Source organism: Strongylocentrotus purpuratus, unplaced genomic scaffold (genome assembly GCF_000002235.5).
Source record: "Strongylocentrotus purpuratus isolate Spur 01 unplaced genomic scaffold, Spur_5.0 spur5_scaffold_11, whole genome shotgun sequence".
Taxonomy (NCBI): domain Eukaryota; kingdom Metazoa; phylum Echinodermata; class Echinoidea; order Camarodonta; family Strongylocentrotidae; genus Strongylocentrotus; species Strongylocentrotus purpuratus.
Genome location: NW_022145596.1, coordinates 28,192,096 through 28,205,797, shown reverse-complemented (window position 1 = coordinate 28,205,797; position 13,702 = coordinate 28,192,096). Strand labels below are relative to the sequence as shown.

Sequence of the window (13,702 nt, the reverse complement as noted above, 5' to 3'; positions counted from 1 at the left end):
TCAAACTTGGTGTAGGATGGTTTATGGAGAGGTGTTGCAGTCTACTGGACATCAATCTGCACTTGCCACTCTCCACCCAGGTGCTCAAATGGCTACCTGAATGTTTAAAGGATTTCCTTGAATGCTGTAAGCTCCAAAAACGGTAGCCTAGCAGAGCTGAAATAATATTGGAGCACCTTGAGTATCTTGCGTGGTGCAAATGTGCACTATAAAAATATCCAATGTTTGTTATTTTTATCACTCCGGTAGTAATATTCAGAATTTGAATCAATATCACTGCCTTTCAAACATTTTTGCTGAGTAATTTATTTGATTTTCGTATGCCAGTGAGTGAGAGATAATTGCATTTTAGGAGAATGATCAGTAATAATTAATGAATTGATATCTGTTTGCCATTCATTGTCTTCCTCAGATTCAGGTAAACATAACAAACAGTTTTGTGTGAATATTTTTTGTCTGTCTGTTAGGAATAGCAGCTTATAGAATGAATGATTTGTTGCACTTTTCTTGTAGACAGTTGGTTTCTTGTAGAATCAAGTTGATAGGAATATACATGGAGAGAAATATATCAAGTATTTTAGCTATTTTCTCGTCTGCCCCCCCCCCCCCCCAAGTGAATTATCTTCTTTTTTGCAGCAAATTTACTGAAAATCAATCAAATTTTACTTCGAACCACGATACAAATTAACCTAACTCACAGATTTAACTGGAAATAGAGAAGGAATTTCAAAGAAATTTCATACCATCTGCACTACGGTACTCGTATAATTTGCTTCCCATCATCAGTATTTCATATTGCATGCTCTTTTTTACCTTTTTTTTTGTTAAAAGTTAAATACTATAGCTTTAGATACATGTATATATAAAAAAAGAAAAAGCTTAGATGAGTCATGTAATAATTTCAATAGCATAAAACTTCCATGTATCCTGTGCTGTACCTGTGATTTGTGCATAGATGTGCAATTAGAGTAGCTGCAAAATGCATGCAATTAAGGCCTCCCTTTAGTTTAGTGCATGCATATACATGATTATTTAAAGCAATAAAGTAATAATAAGTACTGCTATACTGAAATGCATTTTGAAAGGTTGATATTGAAGCTGTAAAACTAGAAAGTTAATACAGGCATAAGTTGCACTTTGGTTTTTGTTTTTGTTAAGTTTTTTGCTTCAAAAATGATTAAAATCTTCTGAACATCTCCTGTTATGCAATGGAAAGGTTTGGGCCAGCAAAATATAGACATAAATAAGAAATCTGGCTGAAAGAAGCATACAAATAAAAACACTATGATATGTTTGTGACCAAGTATTATTGGTGACCTAGAAATGATTGGTCCGACTCCATGATTTGAATTCAGCAAATAGTTGGCTTTTTTTATAATATATTTGTTTATTACACATTCTCTGTTGAATTTATACATTCATTTATTCTTTATTTCTTTCTTTACAAATACAATTTAGAATACATTCAGATAGATAACAATAGTAAAAAATAATGTACAAACAGTAAAAAAATCTGTCAAGTCTGCATCATAAATATATGAATAACAATGTGCTACAATCTTCTGATTACACATGATAATACCCATGGCATATAAAAAACTTACTATATACTTGTACCTATAAATATATATCAACAGTTTTGTGACAATTTAATTCTAATTTTTGAAGAGATTTTCATTGCATATATTTTGTCACATTTTTTTCAGATTGAGACAGAAGGAGTTGGTGATAATGAGGAGAGAGAGACCAGATTATTCCCGGACAAGGAAAGCAATGGCAAGATAACATGTCACACACTCACTGCAGACTTTCTCATCTATGGTACCCATGTAAGTCAGTCAGCAGTCAAATGAATTCACGAGGTCGGGTAGATACCAGACTGAATAGGAGAATCCAGGGGGTCAGAATGGCCATATAGAAACAGAAAATTGCTCTTAACCCTAGAAAAGTTATTTGGTGCCCTCTCAGCCTCACCCCCGAGATCTCACCCATGAAGTGCCAACAAATTAGGAAAGTTGGCGAATGAATAGAGTATCTCATAAAGGATAAGCCCATGAAGTTTCATATTTATATCTCACATAGTTTTTTACTTATTGCTAATTGACAAATAGTCACTTTTCACGTATTTGCAAATTGACAATTCTGCATTTTGTACAATTCATATGGGAACATTTTCATTTGGCTAATTTGATGCTGCGCTGTACCTGTCGGTCGAAATGTTATTAATTTGAAAGGATCAAATTTACAGTGGAAAAAATGCAACAATGGGAATATTCATGTGTGGTTTTACAACAAAAGGGTGAAAAGTTAAAATTTGGTTTTTACCTTTTTTTTTTTTTTAACAGAGCAATTAACCTTACAAAGAGTGTTGAGGTTGAGATCTAATTCCCAGTTTCATCTAAATTTTGGATGAAAAATATTATCAATGGAATCAAACTTCAAACTGTCTTCATGTGGTTAGAGCTGAAGTATTAATAAAAGGACACTGTGTGTGCCATGAATCTCATTGAAGAGTTGCTGTATCTGCAGAAAGAAGTTATTAATCATCCACTCTTCTCCCTAACCAACCCGTATAGAACGGTGAGCTGATGTACTTCTTCATCGAGGACTGGCAGTTTGTGAATGAGTTCCGTCATGTGGTCGGCATCAGGAGAATCTTCTCTGACCCCAGCGGAACCAGGCTCGTCTTCATTGATGATAAGAGTGATGGATTCGTCTACAATCCTGTGAGTCTACCATAGATTCAAATTCAAGAAAAATGCTACTATTTTCAACTCTCTCCTTTCTCTCTGTCTGTCTGTCTGTCTCTCTCTCTTTATATCTCTGTCTCTCTCTCTTTATATCTCTGTCTCTCTGTCTCTTTCTCTTTCTCTCCCTCTCTCTCTTTCTCTCGCCCTCTTTCTTTCTTTCTGACTTTCCTCTTGTCGGTTGGTCTGCTGCTTTCCATCTTTTATCATTGCACACTAATTTTGCTTTATGAACATTTTGTTTGCAATGAGGATAATAATTTGAGCCATGCTTACGACAACCCCTTTTCCATGTATAATGTCAAGTGATCTTACATGTTAGATGTTTACCCATGATGATTTATATGGAAATAAATAAACATCAAATCAAGTCAAAATTGAGCAACAGTACTATAGATCGGATCAAATGAATATTTCTTTTAATAAATGGCAGCCTTGTTGTAATTTTAAGCTGGAATACTTTGCAAGCTGAACTTTAAACTCATAAAGTTGAAAAGCGCTGGAGCCTTATTGATATCTAAACATACGTACATTGTTTGTTTGTTTTATTTCCGAAAATCATCATAAAAAACAATAACACAATATAACAAAATCAAAGACTTATATAACAATGATAGAATGATAAAACGGTTGGATAGTCCATTTCAGAGCCATTAACCTAATGGCTCTGTTCTTCCATGGAGTCCAATATATATATAATGATACTATAATAAGCAATGATATAACAAAATAATAAGTTGTAATTAAAAATATTAAAAAAAATAAAAAAAATATTGTACTTGTACTTAACTTAACTAAATCAAATTAAATTAAATTAAACAAAAAACACTAACAAAAAGCATTAAAATCTATTCAAAAATCCCCTACCATCCCTAATGTAACAAAATACGACCCCACCCTTATCGCCCACCCTGCTAACAATTAACTTAATTAGTTTTAAAATATTCTACACATTATCTAATTTAGTCTGTTATTAAATTGGTTATGTTTATGGCAAAAGCCAATGGGATTGCGAAATTTAAATATCAAAATAATTGAAGTATTTTTGAACATGTTTATTAAACAAATTTAGTGTGCCTAACTGACGGAGCTTAATAGGTAGTTCATTGTATAACACGGATCCCCGATATAAGAATGTACGTTTACACTGATTGGTTCTTGGTTTCGGAAGCATTAAATTGTCATTATATCTTAGCCCGTAACACTTTTCGTTAAATACAAATTTATCAGTCATATATTTAGGTGCTAGCTCATGAAATGTTTTAAACAGTAACGAACACATATGTCTCCGACGTCGAGATTTTAGGGTTTCCCAATCCAAGGTATCGTGAATCTGCTGAATAGATATATGTTCACCAGGTTTAACCTGAAGAATAATTCTTCCTGCTCGATTCTGAAGTTTCTGAAGTTGATCAAAATGATTATTATTTGCAGTTTGCCAAACAGTATCTGCATAGTCAAAGTGAGGCATAATTACAGATAAATAAATTAGTTTCAGATTTGACTCATTAATAAAATACCTCAATCTCCTCAAGAAACCAATCATTTTCCCAATTTTTTTGTTCAATTGCTCTATATGAATATTCCACTTAAGTTCACAATCTACATTTACTCCAAGATATTTGAAACATTTTACTTGAATTAGCTTAGTGGCATTTATCTCTAAATTGAGAATATCATGCTTAGAAAGCATAAACTTTGTCCCTAAAAGCATGCATACTGTTTTACTGGAGTTCACAGAGAGTCTATTTGCATTCATCCAAGATTGTAGATGTCCTAGCTCTTCGTTTAAAACTGATTGAATCACATCTACATCTTTGTGGGAATAATACATAACCGTGTCGTCGGCATAAAAGTGCAAATTGCATTTCGTGAAAGACCTAGGCAGATCGTTTATAAAAATTAAAAATAGCAGTGGCCCCAGTATTGAGCCCTGAGGTACGCCGTAATCAAGGGATAATTCCTCTGACAATGTTTGTCCTATGGAAGTTCTAATACGTCTTTTCATTAGATAATCCTGAAACCATCTTAATGAGGTACCTTGTACTCCAATATCAGAAAGTTTTTTAATTAGAATTTGGTGATTGACAGTATCGAATGCCTTATGTAAATCGACAAAGACACATCCAGTATATTTCCCTTGATCAATTGCTTCAAGCCATTCATCAGTTACTTTAATAAGTGCAGTAGTTGTGGAATGTTTCGATCTAAAGCCCGATTGCTCCTTCACTAATACATCATTGTCATTCAAGTAATTAAGTAATTGTTTTTGAACAACCCTCTCCAAAAGTTTCGAAACACAGGGCAGTAATAATATTGGCCTGTAATTATCTGGCTGACATTTGTCACCTTTTTTGTGCAATGGTATAATTTTTGCAATCTTCCACTGGCGAGGAACTACCCCATCAGTTATTGACTTATTAATAAGGTATGCTATAATTCTAAAGATTTCTGTTGCACAAGTTTTTAATATGTAAGAACTGATCTCATCCAAACCAACCGATTTCTTATTCTTTAGGCTGTATATTTCTTTTAACACATCTGCTTCAGAAACTAAAGAAAGCTGAAATAGTGGGGTTTGCATATCATTATCCAGACCTGCCTCGTTACGTACATGCGAGACATTAACACCATTACATGCATGTAAGACATTGGCAACATTGGCAAAATGATTATTAAAATAATTTGCAGTTTCAAAAATATCATGTGACACAGGAATAGGTGATTTAGAGCTCTTGTTGGGTAGGAGAGATTTAAGAGTTGGCCATGTTTGATTTCTGTCTATAGTTTCAGTTAATTTTTCGATAAAGTATTTCCTTTTAAGTTTTCTATTTTCAAATATAACTTTGTTTTTTAATTGTCTATATTCTTTCCAATATACATCTTTGTTATCAATTTTTGCCTTCTGTTTCATCTGTAGTGATACTGTAGCCAATTTGCTAGAGAGACTGCTTTATGTGGTGCTTCCAAAAAAAGACAAGAATTGAGCTCATCTGAACTAAAGCAAACACCATTTTTTTTAAATTAATGTAGGACTATATTATATATTTAAATAATTATGAATGTCCTCCCTTACTTGTTACATGGTTGGTACCCTTCGAAAGACACCTGATAAGTTTTTACACTGGTGATGTGTCTTGAGCGGCCATTGACATAAGGTGCTGAGTTTGAGGTTAAGGCGGTCATCCTCTTTCCATCTCATTTTGTTTGTGCTTGACAGGTCAATGACCAGACTCTGGAGATCCCTAACTTCTCGCCAACCATCAAGAATGTTTTATGGGAGAATGGCTATAACTACAAGGGAATCTTTGTTGCCTATGATGATGAGAAGGTCTACTCTTATCTCTACTCCAGGGAGACTGTCAATGGTAAGCTTTTACAAAACTTGTCAGATGTAATAACATCACCCAGTATTTATTTTTGTGTGCATCAAATGCTGTGTTTATTTACATTTAAACATCAAAATAAAGTTGTGAAAACAAATACGACTGTACAATAGTTTGCTACTTTTCATGTAAAGTGCTTTTAACAATTTCTCGGGCAACCTTTTGTCTGGCTTTTTCAGCTCCTGATTTACAATAAGTCTAACCCTATGGTTTTTATTTCTCTTTCAATATGCCCAATATGCTTGACTATTAGGTGACAAGATAAGATGAACAAATTAAGGAAAATGACGTTTGATTGAAAAGATATGAGATATTAAGAAGAAGAAAAGCATTAAAGAGGGGGGATTTGACCACTGAAGGAGCACCTAAAACATGTTTGGTAAATCCAATTGGCTCCAAGGAGAGAAAGTGGCATTGGTATATATGCATTAGGATCAATGCCTGCCATGGATCTAAGCATTACCGATGTGCTGGTGCATATGAACAGAGATAGACAGACAGGCAGACAGACAGATATATATACAGACAGACAGAAAAAAAGATACACACAATATTGTCTGTTATACTTGTAATGAGTTGGGTTCATTTATCTTGATCTTTTGTATATTCTATTTAAAGGGGTAAATTTATGAATATTAGATTACAACAGCATTGAAACTCTGAAAGTGCTTTCTATTTAATATTTATTTTCTGTCCTTTTAACCATGTGTCGATTGATAATTGGTATATGAAGAAATCAAAGAAGCAACATATTTCTTTTGATTGTTGACTCCTCCACAGGTCCTGCAGTGATTTTAGTTGGTACCACCAAGCTGCCTTACGCCCAGCAGCCCTTGATGCTGCACAACGGTGAGCTGGTATGTCAGACCCAGAGTGGTAAGACCACCAGTGTTCATCTCAGCACCTACAACTTCCTAGAGCGCCCTCAGGACTTACCACACCCAGAGGTGAGTACTGTCCTTCGGTTGGTTGACATGTTGAGCTGGTGTGTCAGACCCAGAGTGGTAAGACCACCAGTGTTCATCTCAGCACCTATAACTTCCTAGAGCGCCCTCAGGAATTACCACACCCAGAGGTGAGTACTGTCCTTTGGCTTGGTTGACATGGTGAGCTGGTGTGTCAGACCCAGAGTGGTAAGACCACCAGTGTTCATCTCAGCACCTATAACTTCCTAGAGTGCCCTCAGGACTTACCACACCCAGAGGTGAGTACTGTCCTTTGCTTGGTTGACATGTTGACTGCTGCCCAGGGTGACTCAAGCTAAGTAAAGGCTAGCATTCATGTATTCTGTTATGTGTAGGGAGTTTTGATAAGCTTAGGCTCAAACTTCCTGTCTCCATCACTCATGATTTGCTTCAGGTGTAGTGGCACTGCTAGACTATTTTTTTAGGCTAGAAGCTAGAACAGGAAGTTTCTGGATAGGGTTGTGTTCATGTTACTCTTACCAATGTTTAGTGGTAGGTGTTCCATTATTTTTTCCCAAACAAGCCCTTCCCAGTATGCTCATCATTATTTCTAATTTGCTATCTAGGCTTGAAAAAATTCAAAATGTTGAAGGTGGGAGTCACTGTCGCACCCTCCCGCTGACACCCCTGTTCACAAGGCTTTCATAAGATGTGAGGTAGGACTCAACATATTCTGTATGTCTATAGTGACGACAGATGTAACAACTTGACATGGGGGGCTCAATATTATCATACTATTATGTGATCTCTTTTTTGCACTTTTGTTTCAAAATAGCACCTTGAGCATTTGATTTCATGTGGAGTTGGCGCCTTATAAATCTCATATATTATTATTATTGTTTTACATGAATACTCCACTTGAATTTTTTTTGTTCAGGTTCGGTCGGCTCTGCAGAAAAGCATTTTGCTTCACCAGTACAAGGAGGCTTGGATGCTGTGTCAACTTCTTAACAGCAAAGAGGCATGGTTAGACCTGGCTAAGGATGCTATCACTCATGCTGATATCGAGTTTGGTAAGATAATATCTGTCTGGCTTCGTCTTTCTTACCGAATTCTCCAAACCAGTATGTTCCTTTCCCATCTCTTTCCATTTCTCTTCCTCCATATGTTTCCTTCCCTTGTACTTTCTCTCTCTTTTACTATCTGTGTCTCTATCTCTCTTTCCTTCTCTCTCTTTCCTTCTCTCTCTTTCCTTCTCTCTCTTGCCTTCTCTCTCTTTCCTTCTCTCTCTTTCTCTCTCTCTCTCTCTCTTTCCTTCTCTCTCTTTCCTTCTCTCTCTTTCCTTCTCTCTCTTTCCTTCTTTCTCTTTTACTATCTGTAGTTCTCTCTTCCTCTCTCTTAATGTGCTTCACTCTCTCTCTCTCTGTGACTCTAATGTGCTGGGCCCCATAACACAAAGATAACTTTGCAATTGACCTTGATGTACAATCAGTTGATTGAACGATTGAGCAATCACACATACAATCAATTGCTGAACTTTATGTTACGGTTCGCAGGTGTATATCTGTTTTTGTTATGCCTCCGTTACGAAGTAGCCGGAGGCATTATGTTTTTCGGGTTGTCTGTCCGTCCGTCCGTACGTCCCGTTCTCGTGATCACGTTATCTGAAGAACCGATTGATGGATTCCTGCCAAACTTTAATCATGTATGTATCTTGCAGAGCCGATGAACTGATAAGATTTTGGGGTCACGAGGTCAAAGGTCAAAGGTCACAGGGCTCATTATATATGCAAAAACAGCTCGTGATCGCGTTATCTCAAGAGCCGATTGATGGATTCCTGCCAAACTTAGGTCATGTATGTTACTTGCAGAGCCGATGAACTGATTAGATTTTTGGGCTATGAGGTCAAGGTCAAAGGTCATGCGGCTCATTATTTATGCAAAATAGCTTGTGATCGCATTTTCATTAGAACAGATTGATGGATTCCTGCCAAACTTAGATCATATATGTATCTTGCAGAGTCAATGAACTGAGTAGATTCTTAGGTCATGAGGTCAAAGGTCAAATGTCATGGGCTCATTATGTATGCAAAAATAGCTTGTGAACGCATTCTCATTAGAACTGACAGATGGATTACTATTTAACTCAGGACATCTTGCAGAGCCAATGAACTGAGTAGATTTTAGGGTCATGAGGTCAAAGATCAAAGGGTCATACCGTATTTGCCGGCGTAAAGGCCGCAGTATTTTTGGAAGAGAAAATATTAAAAAGTCGAGGTGCGGCCTTTACGCCGAAAGAGTAAAAATCGCAAGTCAAAACTTCATACAATAAAATATATTAACAAAATTGACTTGAAAACACATCGGACAAGATCTAGTCTGAACCACGTCAGCAGCAAATTTGAAGAAGTTATCTTTTTAATCGTTGTGCAACGAAAGAAATAAGAAGAAAACTGACCAGAAACTCGTACTTGTAAAGTTGTAAAAATGTCCTTAAGAACACTGATGGATTGCGCGCTGTGAATCTCCGAAGGTGCGTTGGATTTGTAAGCAACTCCAGCCCCGTAGCTCCCCACCACAGAGTGTGTGAGTAAGGTATGATTTTGGTACCTTACTCACACACTCTGGTGGGGAGCTACGGGGCTGGAGTTGCTAACAAATCCAACGCACCTTCGGAGATTCACAGCGTGCAATCATCGGTGTTCTTAACTTTTCAGTAAGATAATTCTGAATTATAATTGAGACTATCTAATTAATTAAAGCGACAAACTAACCTCGGTAGATCTCTAATAACAATACAAAAGCTTGTTTATTTTCTACATTTGACGGTACGATAGGGGTAAGACCGGATAACATTATAAAAAAGATACATCCTTCCACCATGCTTCCACCCTGCGATAGGTTGGCCATTCAGGTTTCTGTATGGATGCGAGGCGCCCTCTAGTGTCCCATGAATGAAGATTTGCTAAATTACGATAATTTTTTAGGTAAACTTCCTGTTTATTTATAAAATGATTGATAATTTTGGTATCAGTTTGTAGGAAAAATAGAGTTCTACGGGAAAATTACAATTATTTTCTTTGGTCCGTTTTTTTTTTTTTTCTCTACGAAATGTCAAAGTTGGGGGATGCGGCCTATGCGGCGGTGCGGCCTTTACGCCGGCAAATACAGTATATGTATATGAGAAATCGCTTGTAATCACGATATTCTGAGAACCTGTTAATGGATTACAATGAAACTCGAATTTGAAAAATTTCTTCTGTTTTCGTTTGTAAACTTGCTCTATGACGGAGGCATCTAGTTACTTTCTTAATTATTATGTCTTCATATTCTCTATCTGTCTCTCTCCCCCTTATATCTCTGCCCCTATTACCTCTCTCCCCTATTATACCTATCTCTCATATCCTATTACCTCTCTCTCCTATACTATTACCTCTCTCCCCCTATCTCTGCATTTCACTCTGTTTCTCTCTCTCTCTCTCTCTCTCTCTCTCTCTCTCTCTCTCTCTCTCTCTCAGATTGTGACATGTCTTTTCCCACATTGGACTAGTCTTATGAAACACTATCGTTAGTAGGAATCACATTTCCTGTTATACTGATTGACTACCGTGCTAATATTAATTTTCTTTTCTATCTCTGTTTCTTGCAGCTCTGAGAGTGTATAGACATATAGGAGAGGCTGGTATGGTACTTTCCCTACAGAAGATCACGGTAAGAATGAATGCATCTGCCGTGTATTGGTCTTACTGAGAATGAAGTAACTCTCATCAAACTACATGCAATTAAGCATCCAAGTATGTGGAATAAAATAACACCCAATAGTCCATATCAGACCATTCAGATTTCTGATATGATATGATTCAAGTCGGTCATTAAAATTCAATGTAAAGATTATGCTCTGGATATTTTGTCTACAAAGTAAGTGCCATTGTGATCTGAGAGAGTATAGATGCACCAAGAAAAATACTCCTCCAAAATGCACCAATAAATCAGATCTCCACCATAAAATCCATAACCTTACTCAACATTGTGGTTCACATTAAAGCCCCTCTAAAGTGTTGGGAGCCCCAAAAATTTGATGACAAAATTTCACTTAAATTGTATCATAATATGAAAGAGGATGTTTTTTAAGACTTATTTCTGCAAGTATTTTCAAAACAAATGTGTTTGAAGTCGAATATTGATGAAAGAATACAAAATTTTGGTTTTCTGTGTACAACAGAAAACCCAAATTATGTATTCTTTTATCAATATTTGTCTATAAACAGATCTTTGGGGAATTTTTGCAGAAGTGTGTCTTAAATGACATCCTCTTTCACATTATGATACAATTAAGTGAAATTTGTCATCAATTTTTTTTGGCGAATTCGGGGCTCCCAACACTTTACAGGAGTTATAAAACCCTACTTTGACAGATGATAAGACCAATGTTGTTTCCCAGCTAGTAATTTCTTATAAATGACTTCCTTTTGCTAACGTAGGGCATCGATGATCGTAACTTGCTGTCTGGTCACCTGGCTATGTACCAAGAAGACTTCAATCTAGCCCAGGACCTGTTCCTAGCCTCTAGTAGACCCATCACAGCCCTAGAGATGAGGAGAGACCTGCTGCATTGGGACCAGGCCCTCAAGCTGGCCAAGACCCTAGCCCCAGGACAGATCCCATACATCTCAAAGGAATATGCCCAGCAGCTTGAGTTTACGTAAGTAACATTTCCCTCTCTTTATATCTGGTGATGTGTGAGGGGGTTCCGTCGTAAGACATATCCATTTATTCATTGTTAATTTTATGCTGGTATGATGACACAAAACATTTTTTTGTATGGTGGAGAGGGGGGGGGGTCTAAAAAGCAGAAACAGAATTGGTAAACCCTCCTCCCATTCCACATCAGAGATCCATGAGCGAGGTTGAGAAATAGAGAGATACTACCAACTATAGAGAGCAGGAATGTTTTGTTGTTCCTTTTTGCTCAAGTCTGATGATGGTCAGGTTTAGGAAATATTTATAACACCTAGAACTGCAGTATTAATTCACTTCTTGTTTTCTTTTAGAAGTCATAATTGATTTCTTCATAATAATAATAATATTCCACTTTTATATAGCGCTTAATACATTGACGATGTCTCTAAGCGCTTTACAGATATATCATTACATTATAGATGTTTATGTTGAATTGCCCATATCCAAGGATCACGCTCTGGATTATCTTTGCTATTCCTCTACATCAAATTTACATTCAATACTTTGAGTGTCGGGAATGTCTTGCTGTAGCTTTCCAATATTTGGTTCAAGTTTATGTAATTCCAATACACATACAAATCAGAAAAACAGATCAGATGCAAATAATTATACATGGAATCAAAGATACTAAAGAAGACCAAGGCGGTCTTGTCAAGATACATGTTGTCCCCTTATAATATAAAGTAGATAAGTGCTTGATAACTTCATTACATGACTATTACAAGTAAATGCATGCCTAAATCATAATTTTGAAGGAAGCCAATTCATGTGGTTGTTGTGTTTTCTTTGTATACAGTGGTGACTATCCCAATGCTCTAACCCATTACGAGAAAGGTATCACCAGCAAAGAACAGGTAAATATCATACAGCATTTATAAGTTTAATAAATAGGACTTGTTTTAGGATAATATATTATCAACCATTTGCTTAGAAGAACATTATATAAATAGTTATGAATACTTCTAGAATGTTTGATCAATTAGTAAGAGGAAAGTACTTTTTTTAAGAACTACCGATGCTGTAGTCCTTAAAATTTGATCTGTATCAGTGCTTTGCATACCATATGTGATTTCATATTTTGATCTTTCCCAGGCTTCAGTTTTCAATTCATCATTAATTATGTTTTAAAATAAAAAGGTTGTCTGGTTTGAATGCTCTTTAATTTGTTGACGACTGAATCGTCTCATTTTCATAGGCTTAATAAATGAACCACCACTGCCAGTGGGCATTGGCTAAATTCAATGTTTAACGTCATTTTCAAATAGAGAGATGACTTTCTCAGTAAAGACATCTCCTTTGGATGTTGATTACATGTATGTTATGAATGATCTCTTCTCATTTGGATGTTGATTACATGTATTTTATGAATGATCTCTTCCCATCACAGGAGCGTGACCACGATGAGACATGCGCTACGGGCGTGGCTCGCATGTCAATCCGTATCGGTGATATCAGGCGTGGTGTCTCCATGGCGATGAAGATGAACAACCGAGCTGTGAAGAGGGATTGTGCATCTATCCTAGAGAGCATGAAGCAGTACTCAGAATCAGCTCAGCTTTACGAGAGGGGAGGCTACCCGGACAAAGCAGCGTCTGTCTATATCAGATGCAAGAATTGGTGAGTTGGGAGTGACCTAGTAGTCTCATGCATGTATGTTAGATTAGTGGATCTCCCTGATGCTTTTTTGGTTTTTTGTTGTTAATGTTGATGCGTACAATTGTTTGGACCATTTTCATGATGAGTATGATGATAAATAAATGTGGTTATAATGGTGATATTGATTTAGAAGGTAAACATGAATTCTATCTGATGCAGATGCTGTGATTATCATGACAATTATGATGATGACGTTGGTGGTGGTAATGAGAACTATTCCAAAGAGTGTGATGGTGATTAGAAACATTGATAATAATGTTAATTGTGA

At 36.4% G+C, this 13,702-nt stretch overlaps 1 protein-coding gene across 5 annotated transcripts in view; it reads left to right on the top strand.

Annotated features, from left to right (window-relative positions):
• The window catches only part of LOC581997 (WD repeat-containing protein 19), a 44,523-nt gene that overhangs the window by 17,336 nt on the left and 13,485 nt on the right, over window positions 1-13,702 (top strand). For 3 of the 5 annotated variants that reach the window (XM_030981092.1, XM_030981090.1, XM_030981094.1), the window contains 10 exons: window positions 413-418; window positions 1,707-1,829; window positions 2,577-2,726; window positions 5,968-6,115; window positions 6,914-7,080; window positions 7,976-8,111; window positions 10,688-10,749; window positions 11,520-11,740; window positions 12,575-12,632; window positions 13,166-13,395. In XM_030981092.1, coding sequence (XP_030836952.1) covers window positions 413-418; window positions 1,707-1,829; window positions 2,577-2,726; window positions 5,968-6,115; window positions 6,914-7,080; window positions 7,976-8,111; window positions 10,688-10,749; window positions 11,520-11,740; window positions 12,575-12,632; window positions 13,166-13,395 — 1,301 coding nt within the window. The remainder of the gene's footprint in view (window positions 1-412; window positions 419-1,706; window positions 1,830-2,576; window positions 2,727-5,967; window positions 6,116-6,913; window positions 7,081-7,975; window positions 8,112-10,687; window positions 10,750-11,519; window positions 11,741-12,574; window positions 12,633-13,165; window positions 13,396-13,702) is intronic. The other 2 variants (XM_030981093.1, XM_030981091.1) reach the window with 1 other exon arrangement.